General features: G+C 31.2%; 1 protein-coding gene across 1 annotated transcript; it reads left to right on the forward strand.

The window, feature by feature from the left end:
* The first annotated feature begins 1,948 nt into the window (after window positions 1-1,948).
* On the forward strand, window positions 1,949-25,265 carry Cad86C (Cadherin 86C). The gene is made up of 4 exons (XM_967646.4): window positions 1,949-2,222; window positions 11,027-11,676; window positions 17,921-19,470; window positions 23,490-25,265. Exons 2-4 carry the CDS (start codon window positions 11,044-11,046, stop codon window positions 25,189-25,191), a joined length of 3,885 nt encoding a protein of 1,294 aa, XP_972739.1. The 5' UTR covers window positions 1,949-2,222; window positions 11,027-11,043; the 3' UTR covers window positions 25,192-25,265.
* The last annotated feature ends 53 nt before the right edge of the window (window positions 25,266-25,318 follow it).

Below are 25,318 nucleotides of genomic sequence, written 5' to 3' on the forward strand. Positions count from 1 at the left end.
CATTGGCACTTTTTTTACAGAGAATTTTTTATCAATTCGTTTAGCTGTAATAACATAAAGTGCTATTTTTTTAAACAGAAATCATAAGCAGCTATGATATTTTTGAAAAGCTTATTTTTTTCTGATTTGATATGTCTATTTGTGTAATACATTATTTTTTAATATTTTAAAAAAGATGACATTCACTTTTTCTTTATAGTCGGCCATGAAAAAATTTTGGATTTTCAATTAAAACTATGAAAAATATATTATCCAAGAAGTATTTATAATTTAATGATTTTTTAACACTAATTAATTTAAAAATAGAATAAATTGCATTTCACTAAATCATAAGAACGTGTCATCAAGTGGTAATGACACATCGTTTTAAATTTACTGCACATTTTTTGTGTAAGTAAATAAAATCTGCGACGATCGTATTTTGTTCAATGAAAACAAATTCACATTTTTCACTATTCACTATTCACAAAATTTCTAATTATTCACACCTTTTATGTAAAATAATTTCTGCACGGCCAACTACTTTCATATATTTTAGTTATATATTTTTTATTAAAAGTAGATATAAATATCAAACTGTATATTGTTTTCAGTTCAGAAAAAATATATTTTTCGAAAATGTCACAGCTAACTATGATTCCTATTTAAAAAAATACAATTTTATGTTATTACAGCTAAACGAATGATTAAAAAATCATTGATAACATTATTAAATTCTCTGTAAAAGTGCCAAAATGCTGCACCCTGTACACATGTATCTCAACAACGTACCACTGAGTTGGTGTTTTAGCAGGTTGTATAAGGTGGAACGCAAATTGATATTTTTACGAGTAAGCACCGTCCCATATTAGAATACGGTTGAATATACAACAAAAATGTAAGAAACAAAGTTGTAAGTAATTAAATTTCTTATAAAAAAATCCGCAACACCATCTTGGTGTCTTCAATGGTTTAGGTATAAAATTAACATTCCCTTATTTGACAACCTGTAAAATGAAACGAATCCGTCGTTTGAGCGAATTTGAACTTCTATGGGGCGTCGACCGTTAAAGATAAAGATATGGTCTCGCGGGCTTGTTTATGGAAAACTTAATTCTGTACAATTTTCTTCTAATGTTTATATATTTCTAACTTTAACTGCATTCGCAGCGTTTCTCATAAAAATTTCGTCCGTTTTTGTCAGTCTGTTAAGAATACGATTACAAAGCTCAACATTTGTAAATTTTTCTCCAAGTAATTAGTGAATTGGTTGACTTTAAATTAATTTAAAACGATTTAGCGCCAAGACAGCATAACGCACGAAGTGCCCTCATTTTTCCTATAACATACTGTATTTTTTTTAGTTTCAGAACATCCTCCTAACTAATAGCCCTCCTTAGACCTAGAAATCAAACTGACTTTTTCAAAATTATAGTCTTTTTAATGACTCATTCTACGAAAAACAATCTACATCCAGCGGTTAGAAAGAAATCATTATATTATGTTAAAAAGATGTAAGCGTGTTAAACCCCTTGCGACTAATTCAAATTATACTTAGTTGTTTGACCAGACACGCAATACGTTTTGAGCCAGTTATAAGGTCGTGTAAGACGATCATGTCTTGCATGATGTGATATCTTCAAACACTAAAACGAAAAAATCGCGTCCTCGGGACATTAAAGACCAAATAATTGATTGTTTGTCGACGTAAACCCCTATTAACAGAATCAACATTTTTTGTCACTTCCTTGCACGAAATTTTTGCGTGGTCTGAAATTTTAAACAAAATAGAAGCGAAACGGTAGTAATTTACCTCCGGGGTTAAAGATGTTATCTTTGCTTGCATTTATTAGCGTAACGTTTTCAAGAAGTAGTCCACCTTGGCGTCGATCTCTGTTGTATGTATAGGGGTCTCTAGGCGACCGGCTATGACCAGAGTGACCAATACCTTTATTACCATACCCATACATTATAACTAGCGTCACGAAACTCGGATATGTAAGGGGAGAAAATACCCTACTTTAAGAAACGCTAGGAAAAACGCTGTGATTTTTTACAAGACTGGCCGTATGTGCGGTGTTAACAATGGATTTGTTCGTTCGAGATGGTTTTGTGGTTGTACGATTGTGTCTTAAAATTGTGAAAAAGCTTCCCGAAATTTTAATATTTTTGTAATCGATAGATTTACTGTTGTTACTACAGATTTTAAATATTTATCTTCGAGGTGCCCAAATTTCAATCAGGTAGGTAATAATGGCACTTTTTTGCATTACACCACACCATAAAGCTTTTTCATTTCTGATTTTACGTTCAATAACAGAGCTAAAATTATTGTGATTAATCTAAAATATTTAAATTATGTTAGAACTAATGAAACTTCACACGAATCATGAGTTAAAAATAGGCACTTGAAATGATTTTATCAAGGGCTTGCTAAAGGCTAAGACGTAATAACAGTCACAACACAACAAGAAAATAAACATTCAACATATACAGAGTGTCTGTTTTTCGTGTTTCACCACTGAAATTTCAGTTATTAATTTTTTAAGCGAAAACCAAAAGAATTAAACGTTTTTAAATAAGACATTTCATCTGTAATCGCCTTTTCCAAGGCGTTCTTGATGTTAAAGTTACAAGACTCAACTTTGATTTTTCTTATGGACGCTATATTTGACATTTGTATTTTGAAAAGTTTTGTTCCTGATTACAATGGTGTATAACATGATATGATCGAATCTTATATGCTGATTAAAATTAAGAAAAAAGCGTTTTTGCAAAGAGTGCTTTGAAAAAACGTCATAAATGTTGTATAACAAACAAAATTTTGACAGTTCTATTAAATATGCGAGCAGAATTTTTATATATCTTTTGTTCTCTTGTTCTTGTTTTGTTCTATTGTTCTCTTGTTTGGTTTTGCGAAGAATAAACTTCTAGCTTATCATGTTCTTTAGTTTTTATTTTGTTTATATTTTATATTGTTTTATATTTTATATACTACTACAAATTGTTACTTACTGAAGAATTAAATGGTGAAATAAAAAAAAAGTCTACAGGGTGTCCGTTTTTCGAGGTCGGTTAAATTAGAGCAAAGTTACGCATTTTTATCTTGAACAATTATCTGAAAAAAAATTTGGTGTGTCATTTTTAGTTTTTGAACTATTGAGAAAAATAAAAAATTTGTAATTTTTGTTTTTATTTTTTAAAGCAAAAACTAAAAGAACTAGGTAGGACATTCTTTGGGCACTTTTTTACAAGAAATCTTAATCTGGCATGGTTTTTTCCAAGGCGTTCTTGACATCATAGTTACAACACTCAACTTTGGTTTTTCTTATAAACGCCATATATGATACTTGTATTTTTAAAAAGTCTTTTTGCCCCTGATTACAATAATGTGTCACATGACATAATCAAAACTTACATACTGATTAAAATTAAAAAAAAACGTTTTTACAAAAAGTGGTTTTGGAAAAAAAAACGCAAAAAATTTTGTTCAACTACATTTTGACAGTTCTATTAAATATAAGAGTAAAATTTTTTGACTTTGCCTTGTTTTGTTTTGCGAAGAACAAACTTCTAGCTTATCATGTCGTTTTTAAATAAGTAAGTTTGGCAGAAATGTGAATCTTCAGATCCAAATTTAATTAAACCTCCACCATCTAGTTTGTCTAAAAACAAAATTGTTGACATTTTTTCCAAAGCACACTTCACAAAATGCTTTTTCTCCATTTTGATCAGCATGTAAGATTCGATCATATCATGTGATATATCGTTGTAATTAGGAATAAAAACACTTTTTAAAAATACAAAAAGGAACAATGGCATCTACAAAAAAAAACAAAGTTGGGTGTTATCAAGAACGCTTTGGAAAATATAATGGCAGATTTAGATTTCTTGTAGAAAAGTGCCTAAAGAACGTCCAAGTTAAAAACGTATAGTTTTTTCAGTTTTGGCCTGAAAAAATTAAAACAAATAATTAAAAATTTCCGTTTTTTTCGAATAACACAAAAAAAAATATAAAAATGACACATCAAATTTTCTTTAAGATACATCTTCAGCCAAAAAATGCGCAACTTTGCTTTTATTTAAACGACTTCGTATCTCTTATAATAACTAAGAACCCCATGGTGGAGCTGGAAAAACGGACAGCTTGTATATGAAACAAAACTTATTATTTCACTTAAAAAAACTCTTTTGTAGCATTTTCGTGTTAATTTACTAGTTAGTTCGTCTCATATTTTTTATAACAATTTAAGATAGAACCATCGAATTAAAAAACAACAAACAGAAATTTGATAAGAAACAATTTGAAAATGTTCATTTTGTTTGTTTATTAGTTTTTGTTGGATTTCCATCCAATTACCTTAAATTTCCCCTTGTTTACGCAGTAGTTACGCAGTAGCTCCCCATTTTTCATGCCATTCAAATTATTCACTTTGGTGATTGATGAAAAATTAAATACTTAAGTAAATTTATGTTATAACCACCTCCAAATATAATAATTGCTCATACTTACTAAAATCACACGAATTTTTACTTACTTTCAGAGTTCTATAATAATTATTACGAGACCTTGCAAATGTTTGAAAGATATGTATCTTTAATTAAAATACACACAAAAGATTCAGTTTGTGAATAAAAACCTAAACCTTGAATTTAACCTGAAAAACATATATCAAATAAATCTGTTCTGGTAAAGATTTATAAATTACACGGTATGGCCTCTGTTAAATCCAAATAATTTCCATAAATTAAAAGAATCTAACAATTTTTAACAAGCTGTATTCTAAGTAATAGAGTAATAAGTGACACTATAAGTATTTTCCACCAAAAACATTAGTAAACAGTACTACAAGATATTTAAAACCATTGTTATTTAAAGATTTAACACCAACACATATTTGTTCTAGGTTTAAATTTACAAACAACAAGTTATATTCCTTTTACTTAACTTATAACACCAGAAAATTTGACCTAGTGTTTCTTTGAAGAGTTTTAATGGATTTCCAATTATTCGAGTATTGATTCGTAGTATTCGTTTCTGATAAAGGTGATGAATTATAAATAGCAGCGCGCTAACGTTTAGCCGATTTGTATCCATTGATATTTTTCGAAGTATGCATCACTGGTCGAACCTTATCTTTCCATCAAACATGCATAAATTACCCCACAAAAATGTAGAGCAAATTTTGCTTATTCATACAGTCGTTTTAATAATTATTATTATCTGAAAAATTAGAAAAAAACGTCACGCAATGGAATGAATTTGTGATATAACATTTTTGCAAATACAGGAGACATACTTATAATAAGTAAATACCTTTCAAGTTTAAGGTTTGCGGTGAAAGTAAAGCTTTTACTTGCTTTTACTTTGTTTAATATAAAATAAAATAGCAAATAAATGCACAAAACTGTTTAAAATACGGTTTTGTAGTCATTAAATTAGACACTAAATAAATTGTGACAAGTTTGTTCACAGTTTAAAAGAATTTTAAGCGTTTCCGAATACTAAACTTATTTGGCACAATAGATCAATTTTTCGAGTGTCTGCAAATTACCCGGAGTACGCCGGAATCAACATCACAATGAAGATTCTTCAGTGAAAGCGACTGTGCTAACTGTTTTAACCTACGATTATTAGTTTATGATTAAAAAAAAGAAATAACTATTTTATAGAAACATTTATAATTTTTCAATAAAATTAGTTCTAACTAACTCCAAAACTAATAGACGTACTCGTACAATCAAACGATTTGCTTCAGAGAATTTTACGATTAATTTAACACGTTAAATTATTCCTTCTTCCACAAAATTTGTTGTTTTAAATTTTTTTCTAAAATTACGAGTATAGTAAAATAAAAAAAAATACACTCATCGCTCTAGCAATAATGTTTTATGCACTTTTCTGTCTTTAGAACCATTTCTAGTTGTTAGACGTGCAAAAATTCAATTAATTAGGTTTTTTGATGTTTGATTTTTTCGATTTTTGTCAAAATTTTAGTCGATATTTGGTTCCCGGAGCATTTACCAGGCAATAATTCCGGAACTATTAGATCTGACCCCATTTAATTTATTATCGTTGGAAAGCTCTTTTAATTATCTATATCTTTTATTGACAAAAGGTCATTGTTCTGTGATTAGTAGTTGCAAAAAAAGTAAAATGAGAAAAAAAATCATAACTTAAAAATTATTGAGAACTTGGAGATTTTCTCGACGCCAATCGATCCCCCAGATTATTTTACATTTGATAAAACCAAAATAGATTCACTTTTCAAATAGTTTTGCCGTAATTAAAAAAAAAAATAAAAAATCTGTCAATAAAGCTCTAGACTCCCTAGAGGTAAACGGTTTATTCCACTGTTTTACGGCTTATTTTACAAATTTTACCAGTTCTTTTATAGCAAAATAGGTTTAATTTTTCTAATTCTTGTCGAATTTTAGTCAATTTTCGATAACCGAAAAATGTTTAATAAATGTATCAGGCAATGACTCCAAAACCATTTGCAGTAATTCCATTAAGTCTTTGGACTTTTCCAATAAAAGATCATTGTCCTTCAACTAATAGTTTTCGATAAATTTGCTCATATGTACAGAATGATCCAGAAATACTGAGTTTGTTGGCAACACTGAATTAAAATTTTAAAAGGGGTTACCCTTTCAGTTAACAACAATTCAACAATTTTGTGGGGTTCTACGTCAAATAATTATGAAGAAAAACCGAATCCGGTTGCAGTGTAGCAAATTACGATCAAAAAAACCTTTTAAATGTGTTGCCAATAAAAAAAATCATAACATAAATATTATTTAAAATTTGGCGATTTTCTCAATTTCAATCGATTCCACGAATCATTTTACATAGGCTTACATTAAAATAGTTTCACTTTTTCGAATAGTTCTGCTGTAATTGAAACCTACGAAGTTTTGTAGAGTTTTGCAAGCCTGTTAGACTGCTTGGTCTACTAGTTGTTTCGCCGTAATCGCCGCTTGAAAATTGGAAAATATAATAGGATCAAGTAGTTTTTTGCATTTTTCTCTATACTATACCACTTAGAGCAAAAGCCAAAAACCCATCAAAATGCAGTTAAAATTATCTATTTTCTCGTGAAAATGTTGGTCCGGGCTACAAAGATATTTATAGTTTTTCACTAAAAAAAACAACTTAAACACTAAAAGTTCTAGAGCAAAACCGTTTGTTCCAGCGTGTTCAAAGGCTTGTTTTACGTTTTATACTAGTTTACGTTATTACATTATTTAAAGTTTCGAATTTTTTTTCCCTAAACTTGTAGTGGTCATTTTTCAATTTTTTCCAGCGAATTCTACGGTTCATTTATCTCATTATACTAGTTTTTTAAGTTTTTTGTCTAAAATTAAGTATAGTAATTCTACACCAAAATTTCTGTTGTGGTCCATAAAAAATTATGAAAACTTTTACATATATTGTGTCTTACCAAGAAACAGCATCTTCGCAGTCAGAAAACAAAATAAAACAACAAAAACTTACCGAAACAAGAAGACATTTATAAGATTAATATTTAAAAAAAAAACAAAAAAATTAAAATTATTAACGGGTTTTACAACCAAAAGCTCTTATTACGTCTATTAAACAATATAGCTTGCTTTGGATCAATGTGGTAATCTATTCTTGAGGAATTTGAACTTTTTTCCTCCAATGCCACTCTTAAGTTATCTAATGTCTCCAGTAAGGGTTAGCTACGTTCCACTCTTTTGCCAAGAAATTCCCAAACCAGTTCTACTGAATTCAAGTCGAAATTATTGGCTGAGGGCGAAAAACGTCGTATATTTACTTGTTCCTATATCAGACAACAATGTGATGGTGAGCATTATCATCCACAAAAAAATTATTTTCGACATAGGAACCCATATGTGATTCTACACATTCGAGGAAATACCTATCTGCTGTTATTGTCTAATTTTGAACAAACACCAAATCTGTTGGGCTTCAAAAGATGTACCACCTCAGATCATTAAATTGCCACATTACTGCTTTGTTAACTCCCGCTCTGGGTGATATGCATCATTGACTGAATTGCTTCTTTGGTCTTTGTCACACTTCTTTAATAATAATAATAATAATAATAATAATAATAATAATAATAATAATAATAATAATAATAATAATAATAATAATAATAATAATAATAATAATAATAATAATAATAATAATAATAATAATAATAATAATAATAATAATAATAATAATAATAATAATAATAATAATAATAATAATAATAATAATAATAATAATAATAATAATAATAATAATAATAATAATAATAATAATAATAATAATAATAATAATAATAATAATAATAATAATAATAATAATAATAATAATAATAATAATAATAATAATAATAATAATAATAATAATAATAATAATAATAATAATAATAATAATAATAATAATAATAATAATAATAATAATAATAATAATAATAATAATAATAATAATAATAATAATAATAATAATAATAATAATAATAATAATAATAATAATAATAATAATAATAATAATAATAATAATAATAATAATAATAATAATAATAATAATAATAATAATAATAATAATAATAATAATAATAATAATAATAATAATAATAATAATAATAATAATAATAATAATAATAATAATAATAATAATAATAATAATAATAATAATAATAATAATAATAATAATTTATTCGTTCATCTTATCTGAATACACAGAAATTTAACACGTCACGTATGGATACTAATTAGAATATTATAATATAATTAAAAATAATAAATATAAATATAAACATAGCAATTTAAAAAGATAACAGAAAAGAAGAAAAATTACATAAAAAATGACATAAATTACGAATAGAGAGATAGCTAGATCGCAAGAGAACTAGATAAAAATTCATTCATACTATAATAACATTCATTTATAAGATACCTTTTAATAACGGTTTTAAAAGTATTAAATTTAAGAGACTTTGTGTTTGGACTAAGCTTATTATAAAGATTGAGGTTTAATGTATTTCTAACGGCACTGTTACTCTTGAAACGAGGTGGCAGAAGTAATTGTGCTGATTGTGTGTAATGATTATAAAAATTCGCATGTTTATTGAAATTATGGGATAATTGGTAGATTTTAAGCAAAGAGAAATAGATATATGTTGAAGCAAGTGTCATTATGTTAAATTTTATTAACCACGGTCTACAAGAATCATAGCGGCTAATGTTAGCTATGACCCTTATTGCTCTTTTCTGAATTTTAAAGATTTTATTACCGTGAGAGGCATTAGCCCAAAAAGTCACTCCATAGGTTAAATGTGAGTGAAAAATTGAATGGTATGCAGTTAATAAGCGTTCTAAACTTAAAACTTTCTTTAATTGTCTGATGAGATACACTTGACCACATAGTTTTTGGCATAGGCTTTCAATGTGAGAACTCCACTTAAGCACCCAGAAGTTTAACATGGTTGCCAGTTATATTATTATTGTTTAAAAAAAAGTCAATGTGCTTTGTCTTATCTGAATTTACCACCAAGAAGTTTGATGCGAACCACGACATTGCTTTGTCTGTCAAAGTTTGCCTGCTTAGTTAAAGGGAAGTTTTATCTTTACCTCATACTATTAAGATTGTGTCATCAGCATAAAGAACACTTTTAAAAGAAAGTAAATAATTACAAAAGTTATTTAAATATATTATAAATAAAACAGGCCCAAGTACGAAACCCGACGGTCTGATGATGTTTGACTAAATTTAGACTCCTCTGTAAAGAGTACGTTCTTACATTTGTTGTTGCCTCAACTCACATAGGGTTGTAAAAATTTAAACCCTAATCTTTGATCAGCTACCGGTAATTTAGGATCTCCAGCTGGTCTTTTAGTAAATGGACCTGCTTCCTTGAGTCTCCTCTAGACTATTAGAGGTGACATTTTTACTTCACGAACGTCTACCAATCGTCCAGCAAGGACAGTTGATGACAATTCACAACCTCACAAGACAGAAAAACTCAAAAAACGGTCATCTCGAGTAGTTGGTGAGCTCCGACGACCAAATCCGGCTTTTTTTGTAAATACCTATGTTTTACAAAACTGTGAGTGTACGTCCTGCAAATTTTTTCGCGGTATTATGGTGTTATGCAATATACAGGGTGTCTCAAAATTGACGCCCGTGCTTTTAGGGTTTGCTTCAGAAGACTAAAACAAATCGAAAGTTAAGACTGGAAAATTGTCCGATTGTTCTTCATTATCGAGTTATTGATACGAAACTAAAATTTAAAATTGAAACATTAAATTTTATTTAAAGCGAATTTACCACATTTGTTGTCACAAAATGTGCTATAATGCGATTTGGAAACTTTTCCGCATATGCTCTAGCCTCTGTAGCGGCATTGCCATCATAAACACTTCTAACTTATAACCGAGCTTTTAACAATCGACAAAATCTCGAATGTACTAATGTAGTAGTATCGTATCATTTTAAACATACAAAACCAAAGGTAATTAATAGTACTTGTCACTAGACAGAGTGATCCAAAGAATTTTAACATCGCTAACAACAACTAATGAAATATGTTCCAGAAATAATTGGAAAGACAGCATAAAGCTTATTATTTACATTTTTATCAATAACTAGAAAACTAAAGACAATTGGAAATTTTTTTACTCTTAACTTTTGATTTGTATTAACCTCCTGAGTCAAATTCCTAACGCACGGGCGTCAATTTTGAAACATCCTGTATTTAACATTTCGGCCATCATTGTTTAAAGCAACAATTTTTACAGAAATTTCTGTAGGCATCCTACACAAATGAGTCAACTTGTTATCTGATAAGCAGTTTTGAATAACAAAACACAATTTAAACCAAAAACAACGTGATAATTGAAATTATGTCCTTATCCCAAAGTATGCTGGTGTAGTAAAATTTACACAAAAAATAAGTATTTCAAATTTAAAAAAATTAAAGTGTCCGGATTTTTTTTGTGCAGTGTAGTTAGGTTACATTTCTTTTAGTAAAAAAATTATAATAGCAGACATATTTTTGTTTTCTAGGTCTGGTAAACAAGAAAATGATCAAAGTCGTCCTAACATGGCTCACATATCTTTCCGCCGTATCTTCAATCCCACAATTCGATCCCACTGCCCTCCTCCAAGGCATTTTAATCCCTGCCGATGTCGCTGTCGGCACCATCATCTACAGACTGCGTGCCCACGACCCAACCTTCGAGTACCCTCTAGTCTTTTCCCTCCAAAACGAACCAACAACCGTCAGCATCACCAGCCTGAACTGCACTCGTCTCAATTCCATTTGCCAAGCCAACGTCGTTCTAAGACGAAAACTAAAAGTTGATCTCTTTTACGACTTCAACGTAATTGTACAAAACCAAAGAGGTGAAACTGCCGGTCTAAATTGCTCATTTCGAGCAACGAACGCAACGACACCAATTAACGAGATTTTTCCCGGAGCTCCGACTTTGTTGAGCGTCTCTGAAAGTGCCAGAAGAAACGCGGAATTAGGAAGCATAATTGCGAAAGGAAATCCCAATCGACCAGATGGTGTCCTACTGGAATTATGGGGGGCAGCACAGTTTGGACTTTACCAAAAACTGATCACGGAAAAAGACGCACAAGCCACTATTGTTCTGTTAGGGGCGCTGGATTATGAAACAACAAATGTGCATCATCTGACTATATTAGCTAACGTAAGAACAAATATTTATCTGAAAATGCAAAGTAGTAATCTCCAAACTAAATTAATTTAACAATGTTTTGCCTTAACATTATACAGGGTGTCTCAGCTAAGACTTTCGAGCTTAATTTCTCAGATATTTGTCAACGGATTGCTATGAAATTTAGAATGCACATATTTTAGGAGGTGGACTTTCAATAACCTCAAGTTAAAAAATGAAATTTTAAAACACATTTCTTTTATTTAAAATTAAGCCAAATTACCGTTGGATCATTAAACCCCGAAAAATAAATGGCCACACAAAAAATTAATTAAATCGCTCGGCTGATCTAAGAAAAAAATTAAATTATGTTGTTAAAAGCTTAATCCAAATTTTGATAGTAAAAGTAAAAAAATTGTTTTAATTTGGTGAAATTACTTTAAAAACCAACAACAGTGGCTAAAATTTCTGTGTTGTTGAAAAAGGAACCAATACTCGCCTATGGACAGTGTCGTTGGACTTTTTGTGAAATGTTATTTATGAAATTTCAAGTTCAAAGAATCGTTAATAATTTGAAGACAAAGGAAGCGTACCTGAACTAAATCGAGTGAGGACAAAACACGTCACTGGAAGTGAAGCAATAGTTGGGGCTGTAATTCAAGCTTTTAAAGAGAATCCAATCAGCAATGTACGAAACATTTCCAAAGTCCTGAATGTTCAAGTGTCTAGAATTTTTCAGTTGTTGTTCAATCTTTAAGTCTTTTTTGAAAGAGTACCAAAAGTAAGTCAAAAATATTGGGTTTTTACTTTGTATGGGTCAGAGATAATTGTAAAATATCCCTTGCGTAACAGTTACGTTTCTGCGAGTAGGAGTGACCAAAATTCAATGGTAGTGCTCATTTGTCTCATAGAGATCTACGCTTTTACATGTGTACCCACGTTTAACAGATTGTTTCTCATTTTTCTCGCGAAACAGATGTCTTCCACCAACCAATTTTTTTCTGACAGCGTTTTTCACTGTAAAGAAATTTTTTAATATAAGTCTTAAAAGGCTTAACATTTTAAAAAGACATGTAAAAATTACGTTTTTAAGACTTGAGTTGTTTATCTTCTAAAATATCTGCATTTTAAATTTCATATACATTCGTTGACAAATATCTGATATATCAGGTCCAAAAATCTTAGCTGAGACAACCTGTATAAAAAAAAAATTACTTAAAAAAGTTAATTGTCTGTTGAACCCAAATATTGTTCTAAATTTGCTGTTGTAAAATTAATTCTTTTTTTTCATTTTTATTTTCCGTGGTATTTTATATTCAAAGTTTATTAGTATAGTTTGTCACTAGTTACGAGTCATTTTTCTACAACTACTAAAGTACTTTTCACAAAAGTTTACACTTTATTCACCAGTTTAATTGCTTCAACATGTGACAGGTCTTCTGTCGTATCTAATTCTGTTATGGTATTTACTAAAATTCAAAATTCTAAAAGTCAAAAAGTACGTCATTTTTCAAAGTGGCGTGACTAAAATAATGCTGTGCTTTTGCAAGGGCTCGTAAATCACTATAAATTGAAACAGGCATTCTGGATAAAAAACTAATACACTAAAAGACTGAAAAGCTAAATAAATTAAAACCTGGTATCCAAAAAACTAAGAAAACAGTAAGATTAAAATTCTGTAGACCTAATGTGACTAAAGAGTGATAAATTAAAAAGCTATAGAACTGCAAAGTAAAAATATTGAAAAATTGAAAAACTGAAATTATGAGACAGTGAAACAACAAAAAATTGAAAAATACAGAACGTAAATATAAAATATAGGAAATTAAGAAACAAAATAGCTGTAATACTGAGAATATACTTAAAAACTGAGCGACTGAAAGACTGCAAGTCAAAGAAAAAAAAATAAGAAGTTAAATGTTGAATAACTTGAAAACGTTAAAACGTGGGTTTAGAGGTAAAATAATTAACTAACATTGACATGTTTTTGAGATATATACAAAATAATAATTATTATTATTAGATATAAAAAAACAAAATAATTCATAAAGTTATTTCTACATACCTAAATATTAAAATAATAACTGCTACTTACCAATAAGTAATTACTTAACGTAATGCTAAAAAATCGCAGTATAAAATCAAGAAAAACGCTCGTGTGCAATAAATTTTACCTATTAAATATTTTTTCTACTTTATTAATTAATGAAGACAACACTTATAATTTTACAATATTTTAGAACAGTTTTTATTGTTATTTTAAATTGTTTCAATTGCCCATTTCTGTCACAACGAAAATAGTTCGTCTCTTTTATGTTTGTACTCATAGGCGGGTACATGTTTCAGTATGCTATCCTTTTCCATATTTGAAGTAAATTTGCGATTTTTTATTGAAAAATTCTAAATAAAAAAGATGTTTTATTCGATGAGTTCTGTTACCTGTTAAAAGTATTTGTTGTATTTGTTGTATTTGTGATACAACCTGTATACAACTAGAATATGTATATTTTCAAAAATTAGAATTTCAAATACTGACAAAGGAACCTTAACGTTGAGAAACTAATAACACAAAAAAAAAACTAAAAAATACTGAAAAACCGAGAAACTGAAAAACTATAGAACTGGAAAAGAAAAACATTAATAAATTGAAATAGTAGTAGATTCTGAATAGAAAACAAATTAACTAAGAGATTGAAAAGGTAAAGAACTTATACTGAAATACACAAAACAGGTTACAATTCTGTAACTCTAGTGACTGAAACTAAAAAGCTGAAATACTAAAAGCCTGCGAAACAAAAAAATTTGACATGCAAAATAACTATGAAATTAAAAAAATTGATGTAATGATATTACACAAAATATAAACAAATATTTTTTTACAAACATCTTATTTTTTAATTAGGAACGTTACATAATTCAATTTAGGAATTTAGAAAAAATAAAAGAGGTGTCAGATACAGGCCGATTCTTAAGTAGACCGACACAATTTTATCACAGGTTTTCAAGGATAAATAGAGACGATCTGTACCACATTTAAATTAGTTGTAATGGAAACAAATATGACCGTTTTTATCAACTGTGCTAATACAACTTACGAACACATCAGTGGCGTACGGTTTATCTCCAAAATAAGTTTATTTTGAAAATGGTTATCCAAAAATTATTTTACTATTCTTCCCAGCATGTACCCATTTGATTCTACAATGGGTAGAATTTTGTTGGTTTATTTAAATATCACGTTGTATTTCCACATTTAACAAAACCAGTTTCAAGTTTCAGGAAAATTCCCTTAAAAATATTGCGTGTCAGGAACGTTTCCTAAAATACGGTCTCTATGAGTCATTACGAAAAGAAATAAGTTTATTTCTGTTCCTAAAATAAAGTTTGAAAATGCGCTCCGAATTATTGAAGATAATGTAAAGACAAGAGTAAATGAAATAATGTTCGTAAAGTCAAACTTAGAAACTGTTTATCTCCTTTCTTTTGTGTAAACGAACCGGTCAATGTTTAATAATTAGATTGTATTTCTGTCAAGTTTTTGTTGTTGTTTTATATTATTTCAATTGTCCATTTCTGTCATAACGAAAATAGATCGTCTCTTTTATTTTTGTACTCATAGGTGAGTACATGTTTCAGTATGTTATTCTTTTTCATATTTTAAGTAAATTTGCGAATTTTTTATTGAAAAATTTATAAATAACAAAGGTGTTTTATTTAATGAGTTCTGTTACCTGTTAAAAGTAAGACACGTATTTGTGATACACCCTGTATACAACTAGAATATGTATATTTTCAAAAATTAAAAGTTCAAATACAAACTTTAACGTTAAGAGACTAAAAACACAAAAAAAACTAAAAAATATTGAAACTGAAATCCTGAAGAGCTAAGCAACTGAAAAACCGAGAAACTGAAAAACTATAGAACTGGAGAAAAAAAAACACTAATAAATTGAAATAGTAGTAGATTCTGAATAGAAAACCAATCAACTAAAAGACTGAAAAGCTAAAGAACTTAGACTGAAATACAAAAAAAACAGGTTAAAATTCTGTAAATCTAGTGACTGAAACAAAAAAGCTGAAATACTAAAAGCCTGCAAAACAAAAAAAATAGATGCAAAATAGAATAACTATGAATTTAAAAAAATTAATGTAATGATATTACACTAAATACAAACAAGTAATTTTTTTAAATACATCTTATTTTTAAATTAGGATCGTTACACAATTCAATTTAGGAATTTAGAAAAAATAAAAGAGGTATCAGATACAGGTGATTCTTATTTAAGAATCGGTCTATTTAGACCGACAAAATTTTATCACAGGTTTTCAAGGATAAATAGAAACGGTCTGTACCATCTGTACCAAGTTGTAATGGAAACAAAAAACTTACAAACACATCAGTGGCGTACGGTTTATCTCTAAAATAACTTTCGTTTGAAAACGGTTATCCAAATTTTTTTTTACTATTTTTCCCAGTATGTACCCATTTGATACTACCATGGGTAGAATTTTGTCGTCTATTTAAAAATCACGTTGTATTCCCACTTTTAATAAAACCAGTTTCCAGTTTCAGGAAAATCCCTTAAAAATATTGCGTGTTAGAAACGTTTCCTAAATTCCGGTCTCTACTAATCACTACGAAAAGAAATAAGTTTATTTCTGTTTCTAAAAGTAAGTTTGAAAAAGCGCTCAAAATTATTAAAAATAATGTAGAAACAAGAGTAATTAAACAAATTTTTGTAAAGTCAAACTTAGAAACATGGTCAGTAGATCCACAACAAACGAGAGTACTAGAGATAATACATTTTATAAATTTATACCTACAATTGCAAAAAGTTAGACTACACTTTTCAAAAGTCTTAAATTCCAGTTTGTTTAGAAATGCGACACAAGACTCAAAAGTTTTCTCGAAAATCCAAAGATTTTCTAAAAACATATCGCTACAGAACTTGATTTGGACATAGCGGCTCCCTCTCCTCATAGTTAGTAGAGACACGGTTGCGCCGTAACTATTAACCAATCGGCAGACGGCGCGCGAATACGTCACAAGATTACACTTTTGAATTTCATATGTATTTATATGCATGTTTGTATGACTTAGAGAAGATTATAATTACGGAACAATGAAAACTGTAATATACAAGATTATTCCAAAGATATGGTGCCACACTTTAGGGAGGTTCTTGCGTGACAAAACGTTTGTATGCCAACCCTTTGTCGAAAAAATGCCGTTTCTCCCCTGGAGCAAGTTTGGTCCAAATACGTATTGCTATTTTGTTAATATTAAAAGACTTTGATATTTATTAGCTAAAATATAGCTTATGAAGAGTTTTTGAATAATTTTATTTTTGGTCGTAGTACCTAGTAGCCTTTGATTTTAAGCCAATTTAATTTAAATAAAGAACATATAGATTCGTCTTGGAAGGCGAGAGTAGATTAGTTTTTCCCTTCTTTCAAACATTTTTTTTTCTAATAATGATTCAAAATGTAGGAGGCGCTATTTAAAATGTTACAGGAGTGGCTAGCGACTAGGGGATGAAGCTTAAACATAAACATATGTAATGTTGGTTTTGACCTCTACCTTTGCAAGTCAAATTGAAGTATTGTTCAAATCAATGGGCTTAAAATCAAAGGCTCCCCATAACTAAAAATTTCAAAATGTACCCCCAACCCAAAAACAAATTTTTTTACGATTAGACAAGCTTTTTCTTTTTTTTCCAAAAATTGAAAGTCTCATTTAAAATTTTAAAATAGGGGTGAGTAGCTTCTAAGGAATTGAGGGATGTTTTAAGGGTTGAATCAAAGAAGTTAAAAGTAATACCAAATGATAGCCATTATTAAGTTGTTTATGTGTTTGAATTTCAATTCGGTCGGATCATTTTAAAGCCCTGGTCTGCAAATTATTATTGGTTCTGCAAAATAGAAATTCATCACCTAGTGGTGCTCCTGTTTTTTTTACTGCACTGTTATCAAGCTAAACAACACTATTAACTGAAAAAGTTATCACCACTGGGTTACAATCGTTATTTTTTATTAAAAACCATAAAAAATACGATGTAAACAACACGTTTGTAATCTTGTGACGTATCAACCTGGCGGTTCTCCCACTCCTCCACAGAGTTAAGGCGCAACCATGTCTCTACTAACCATGCCCTCTCCTAGTAGTTAGTGGTGGGGGAAGTCACAATAGTGTACTAGTATAAGGCAAAACAATGTGAAATTTGTTTAATTAATGGTTTAATTAAATAGGTTAAAATTTTAAATTGCTTATTATTAGGACCCTTGGACTCGAATGCAAGAAGACACCCGAAACATCGCAAGCTGGTCCCTCCTGATCGCCGTCATCGACGAACAAGACACCCCTCCAATCTTCACCCTAGCCCCACCTACAACAACCCTAAGCCCCAGCCTTCTTCCCGGCGATGTGGTCTTGCGAATCCACGCCGAAGATGGCGACCGAGGCAATCCCAGAGACATACGATACGGTCTAGTTCCCGAAAACAACCCCTTTACACCTTTCTTCAACATTTCGGAAGAAACCGGCGAACTTCGCCTCGTACGACCTTTAAACGAAATCGTCGCCATTTCGCACAGCGGCCAACCCATTCTCCTGACGGTAATTGCCGAAGAAGTCCGAACAAACCCACAAGAACCCTCAGCGCAATCATCAACAGTAAGTCTAGCCTTGATACCGCCCGGTATCCGGCCCGGAAGACCAATTTTTGGGTCAAGCGAATACCAAACTCTCCTGGACGAAAATTCGCAAAGTGGAACTGTTTTAAATTTACCACAGGCCGAAGTTGTGGCCCAACCTGGAGACGTGGTGGCGCTGACACTAGTCGGAAACAACAACACTTTTGAAATTGCCCCAAGTGTGGTGGAAGGACAATCAAAGTTTGAAATACGTGTCCATGACCCGAAACTGCTAGATTACGAAAAATGGCACTCTGTTCAATGCTATATCGTTGCAAGGGAAGTCGGGACTGGGAATTTTACAGCACAAGCGAAACTAGAAGTGTTACTCAACGATGTCAATGACAATGTTCCCGAATTTTCGCAGGAGGAATACCAAGGAACAATTCAGGAAAACGCACCCTTCGGGACAACACTTCTAAGGGTTGAAGCAAGTGATAGTGACCGAGCTCCCGGTAGCAAAATCAAGTACGTGCGACTTTATGGTGACGGAAGTGATTTTTTCAGTTTGGACTCAACTACCGGTCTTGTCACTGTTTCCGATCCTTCGGGTCTAGATGCTGAGAAACACCCAAAGTTGAGTTTCTTCGTTGAAGCTGCAGATGAGGAGGGAAAAGGGCAAACGTCAACTGCTTCCATAATAGTTCGGTTGATTGACATCAACGATGAAGCGCCACAGTTTGAGAAAAACGTCTACGAGTTTATTCTAAACCATGACAAGACTGCGTTCACGACCAGAGCGTTTATCAAAGCAGTTGACAGGGATATAAGTCCACCAAATAACGAGATTCATTACGAATTGATCAAACCAGTTGAAGGTCTTCACTTGAATGAAAGAACGGGGGAGTTGGTGATTACGAGGACTTGGTTGGAGAGTAATATTGTAATTACGACGGCAAGGGCTTGGGATGGGGGTGTTCCAAGATTGTTTAGTGAGTGTGAGATTAGGATTTATCCACCTGAGAGTCACTCGAGACGGATGGTTTTTATTGTGCCTGGGAAAAATCCTGATTTGGCTGATCTTCAGAAGAAATTGAGTGTGTTGACGGGTGCCAAGATCACAATTAATGAAGTTAGGCCATATTTGGGGGCGGAGCCTGGAGCCAAAGACGTCAGCGGCTACAATTCAGAAAAGTAAATCAAACTTATTTTTTGTTGTTTGTTACATTTTTCTAATCAACGTATTAAATTATTTGGCGACAGTTTGGTCAAATGACTGGTGATTTAACAATTTCGACTAACAAACGTATTTGACCAAAATTGTGTTTGAACCAGCAGATAAAAACTAACAAGGCTAATTCCAAAATAGCGTTAGTGTTTGCTCTAAAATTTGTTATTTGAATAAAAATTTTTGTTCAAAAATGTATTCAATCAACTGGAATTTTTTCATTTTATTTTTTAGCCTCAGTCATTAAACTTAGCAAGCCCAGGCAAATATAAATCACAGATTCGGATTCTCCAAATCAAACTTCATAAGAAAAGTACCATTTTAACTAATACAAAAATTTGTTGTAAAAGTTAAATAGGAAATTCCAGCATTTTTCGTTTTTGCATAAATAACTACTTCATACAATGGCCAATAACTTCTAATCTAGTGAGCGAATTCAACCTTAACTCAAAAATTCAAAATTACCAAATCAAGTTACATAAAAAAATTCCCAGATCAAATTACATAAGAAAAGTGTCATTCTATGTAATATAAAAATTTATTGTAAAGGTTTATTGAGAATTTCCATCATTTTTCGTTTTTGCATAAGTAATTACTTCATACATAGACCGCTAACTTGTAATTTAGTGGGCGGACTAAATCTACATCAGAAATTCAAAATTCCGACGTCAAGTTACATAAAAAAGTGCCATTTTTAAATAATACAAAAATTTGGTGTAAAAGTTAAATAGGAACTTCCAGCATTTTTCGTTTTTGCAGAAATAATTACTTCATATATAAACCGCTAACTTCTAATTTAGTAGGCGGACTAAACCTAAGTCAGAAATTCAAAATTACTAGGTCAAGTTACATAAAAAAGTGCCATTTTAAATAATACAAAAATTTGGTGTAAAAGTTAAATAAGAATTTCCAGCATTTTTCGTTTTTGCAGAAATAATTACTTCATACATACACTGCTAACTTCTAATTTAGTGGGCGAACTCAACCTTACATCACAAATTCAAAATTCTCAGATCAAATTACATAATAAAAGCGACATTCTATGTAATACAAAAATGTATTGTAAAGGTTTATTGAGAATTTCCATCATTTTTCGTTTTTGCACAAATAATTACTTCATACAGAGATCAGTAACTTCTAATCTAGAAGGCAGACTCAACCTTAAGTCACAAATTCAAAATTCCCAGATCAAATTACAAAAGAAAAGTGTCATTCTAACTAATACAAAAATTTACTGTAAAGGTTTATTGGGAATTTCTAGCATTTTTCGTTTCTCAAAAATAATCACTGCCTACATGAAACGGTATCTCCTAATTTATTCGCCGAAGATAAGTCACGGATCGAAATTCTCACATCAAATTACGTAAGAAATGTACTATTTTCAATTGTAGAAAAATTAATTCAAAGAGCTGAAGTGGAATTTTCTGCATTTTTCGTTTCTGGCAAAATAATCACCAGATACAAGTGTCAATATCTCCAAATCTAATAGGCGGAAACAATTTTAGGCCACAGATTCTAAATTCCTAGATTAAATTACATAAGAAAAGTACTATTTTCAATTGTAGAAAAATTTATTCATTTATTCACTACAAACATGCGCTAATATCTGCAAATTTAGCAGACGACAACAATTTTAAGTCACTGATTCGAAATCCGCAGATCACAGTACATAAGAAAAGTACCATTTTAAGTAGTAAAAAAATGTATTGCAAAAGATGATGTGGAATTTCCAGCAATTTTTGTTTTTGCTTAAATAATCACTAGATATGTGCTAATATCTACGAATCTAGTAGGCTGAAACGATTTTGAGTCATAGATCCGAAATCCCTAAATCCAATTACATAAGAAAAGAACCATTTTTAATTGTAGAAAAATTTATTCAAAAAGCTAAAGTGGAATTTCCAGCATTTTTGTTTCTGACTAAAGAATTACTGGATACATGTGCCAATATCTTCGAATCTAGTAGGCGGAATCGATTTTAAACCACAGATTCAAAATCCCCAGATCAAGTCACATATCAACAATATCATTTTAAGTGGTAAAAAAAATTATTGCAGAAGCTGAAATAAAATTTTCAATAATTTTCGTTTTTGACTAAATAATCACTAGATACATTAGACAATATTTTCAAATCTAAAAGACAGAAGTAATTTTAAGTCACAGATTTGGAATCTGCAATTCAAATTATATAAAAAAGTAACATATTGAATAGTACAAAAAGTTATTACAAACGCTGAAGTGAAATTTTCAGCAACTTACGTTTTTGACTAAACAATCACTAGATGCATTAGACAATATTTTTGAATCGAATAGTCGAAAATAATTTTAAGTCACAGATTCGGATTCCACAGATCACAATACATAAGAAAAGCACCATCTTAAATAGTAAAAATACTTATTGCAAAAGCTGAAGTGGAATTTCCAGCAATTTTCATTTTTGCGTAAATAATTACTAGATACATTAGGCAATATCTCCGAATCTAGTAGTCAGAAATAACTCTAAGTCACAGATATAGAATCCACAGTTCAAATTACTTTAAAAAAGTATTATTTTAAGTAGTACAAAAATTTATTACAAACGCTGGAGTGAAATTTTCTGCAATTTTCGTTTTTGACTAAATATTCACTAGATGCATTAGGCAATATCTTCAAATCGAATAGTCAAAAATAATTTTAAGTCACAGATTCGGATTCCACAGATCACAATACATAAGAAAAGTACCATCTTAGGTAGTAAAAAAACTTATTACAAACGCTGAAGCGGAATTTCCAGCAATTTGAATTTTTGGGTAAATAGTCACTAGATACATTAAGTAATATCTCCGAATCTAGTCGTCAGAAATAACTTTAAATTACAAATTCAGAATCCGCAGTTTAAATTACATAAAAAAGTAACATTCTAAGTAGTACAAAAATTTATTACAAACGCTGAAGTGAAATTTTCTGCAATTTTAATTTTTGGGTAAATAATCACTAGTTACATTAAGTAATATTTCCGAATCTAGTCGTCAGAAATAACTTTAAGTTACAGATTCAGAATCCGCAGTTTAAATTACATAAAAAAATAACATTTTAAGTAGTACAAAAATTTATTACTAACGCTGAAGTGAAATTTTCTGCAATTTTCGTTTTTGAGTAAATAATCACTAAATACATTAGGCAATATCTTCGAATCGAATAGTCAAAAATAATTTTAAGTCACAGATTCGGATTCCGCAGACCACATTACATAAGAACAGTACCCTCTTAAGCAGTAAAAAAACTTATTGCAAAAGCTGGAGTGAAATTTCCACCAATTTTAATCTTTGCGTAAATAATCAATAGATACATTAGGCAATATCTCCAAATCTAGTAGTCAGAAATAATTTTAAGTCACAGATTCAGAGTTCGCAGTTCAAATTACATAAGAAAAGTACCATTTTAAGTAGTACAATAATTCATTACACATGCTGAAGTGAAATTTTCAGCAATTTTTGGTTTAACTAAACAATCACTCGATACATTAGGCAATATCTCCGAATATAATCGACGAAAATAATTTTGAGTCACAGAATCGGGTTCCGCAGATCAAATCGCATAATGGAAGTATCAACTTAAATATTTCAAAAAATTATTGTAAAAGATGAAGTGAAGTTCCCAACATGTTTCGTTTTTGTCGAAATACATAATCACTCAAACATGTAACTTTATCGACAGGGGTGATTTTAACTTACAGATTCGGATTCCTCAAATCAAATTACATAAAAACCTGGCATTTCTATGTCAAATCCATCAAATTCATGTTGAATTATTGTACAACTTTGGTACCTCTCAAAATAGAAAAAAAGTTATCCTTTTTCCATTAGTTTTGCTTCAATATTCACTTAGAACAAATACTTTTTTATTGAAAAATTTGAAAAACGACTCAAAAATTTTTTTTATTTTGTTTTGTTTGTAAAACTTCTTTCCGTCAAAGCATAAACTAACAACATTCTACCTTTTTCAGAAGTGTGGTGGTTGCCACCGCCACCTACTCGGACGACTTCATCGACGTCAACACCGTCAAACAAGTTTTCGACGAAAAACACACAACCCAAATTGAAAAAGCGTCCCAAAACGGTGGCAACCTTCTCTGGCTACTCATCCTTCTAATAATCCTAGCCCTCCTACTGGCCATTATCCTCATCCTGTGCTGCATTTGCCAAGGATGTCCTTTATACGTCCCCCCAAAGCGTCGAAAAGTAGTTTCCGCCGAAATAAAAAAAGTTGTCCGTGGTTCTGGTAACGGAAAAGAAAGCAAATCTGTTCAAGTTGCCGAATGGTTCGGTCGTCGGGAAGCTTGGTCTCCTGAACACGTCGACAACGAAGCTGAGTCTTTACAAAGACACGAACAGGAAAGAGGTTCCGACCGAACTGAAGCCAGACGTACGATTCATCGACCACTACAAAGGGAACCGTCAAGGGAACAGTTTTACATCCGTGAAGGAAACACCGATATTTTACGATTGATAACGCGAGGGAATGATCAAAGGGCCGACCAAACTTACTATATAACAGACAGTGGGAAGGATATCCTCATGAGACGCTTCATAGACCAACAACAAGCCGAAACTTTGAAACAAGTCCCTTTACCAAACTCAGTCACAAAACTACAAACTGAAAATGAACTCCTTGAACAATCCTTGAGACAACAAAACGCTTTACTTCGCCAGATTTTGCTAGAACGTGAGCGGGATTTGAGATTGGAGACTCAGTCGCTTCCTGCAGGTACTCAGACAGATCAGGATCGGGAAACGCAAACTGAGCCACTTTTCCTGAGACCGCCTCGAAGAAGAGTTCGCTCAGATAACGATGCGAGTGATGGAAGTGACGACGAAATCTCCATAATGAGAGCAAGAGCCAGAAGGCGAAGAACACAACGAAAAATCAAAACACCGATTCAGGAAGAATCAGAAGTTGAGGAAAAACCAGCCAAAAGCAAAAGCATCACAAAACCATTGATTCGCCAAACGCGAACCAGTGAACTCCGCCAAAAGAAAGCAACAGCTCTTTCCACAAAACCAAGAAATATCCGAAAAGAAGTCTTGAGGGAAATCTCAGCATCATTGGAACATAGCGATAGCAGTGAAGAATACTACACTGAAGATAGCCTAGATGAAGCAACTCCACGTTCAGAAAAAACAACATCAACACGACACAAGTACCACTCTGAGAGCGATCTTCGGGTCCCTTCACCCGTTAGTGGTAAGCCCAAGTCACAGAGTCACTCGGACCTGACCACCAAGCCCAAAAAGAAGCCCAAAACCAAACGGACGGCCAGGTACATGGAATGGTACAACAAAAGTTCCAAAACCACGACCAGTAAAGACACCACAAGTGTCAAATCGGAAAAACCCCCAACTAAAGAAGACAAGCTCATCAAGGAAACGGTCCGGAAAGTTACCAGTCGGTTAATGCAAGACACTGAATCCAGTTCGAAGAAGAAAGTTGATTCGAAAAAAAGACCAACGGGTCCGGAACATCCTCTGTTGCAACATTCGGAACATCGGTTCGAAGTGCGGTATCCGAGGAAAGTGGAGGATGATAAAGATACGGATTCGGGGATTGCGTTGACGAGGCTTCCGATTGCACAGAAGAAGAGTATTTTTACCATCGCCTACGATGATATGCATACGAAGCAGTTGGTGGCTCAGAGTCCACCTTTGTAATTTTTGTACGTTTAGTTCATTGACCGCGATTTTCTTATCTCATGTAAAGGATTAATTAAATAATGACCAGTAAATTTGGGTTTTTTTATCTCGAAAGGATTAAAATTAAGTTCCTTGTAAAAAATTG

This window comes from Tribolium castaneum, chromosome 7 (genome assembly GCF_031307605.1).
Source record: "Tribolium castaneum strain GA2 chromosome 7, icTriCast1.1, whole genome shotgun sequence".
Lineage (NCBI taxonomy): Eukaryota > Metazoa > Arthropoda > Insecta > Coleoptera > Tenebrionidae > Tribolium > Tribolium castaneum.

Bases quoted from the DNA above. Each gene is read 5' to 3' on its own strand.
- Cad86C (XM_967646.4), top strand. From the start codon at position 11,044: ATGATCAAAGTCGTCCTAACATGGCTCACATATCTTTCCGCCGTATCT. The intron at 11,677-17,920 runs GTAAGAACAAAT...GCTTATTATTAG, and splicing joins ATCTGACTATATTAGCTAAC to GACCCTTGGACTCGAATGCA. The intron at 19,471-23,489 runs GTAAATCAAACT...TACCTTTTTCAG, and splicing joins AGCGGCTACAATTCAGAAAA to AAGTGTGGTGGTTGCCACCG.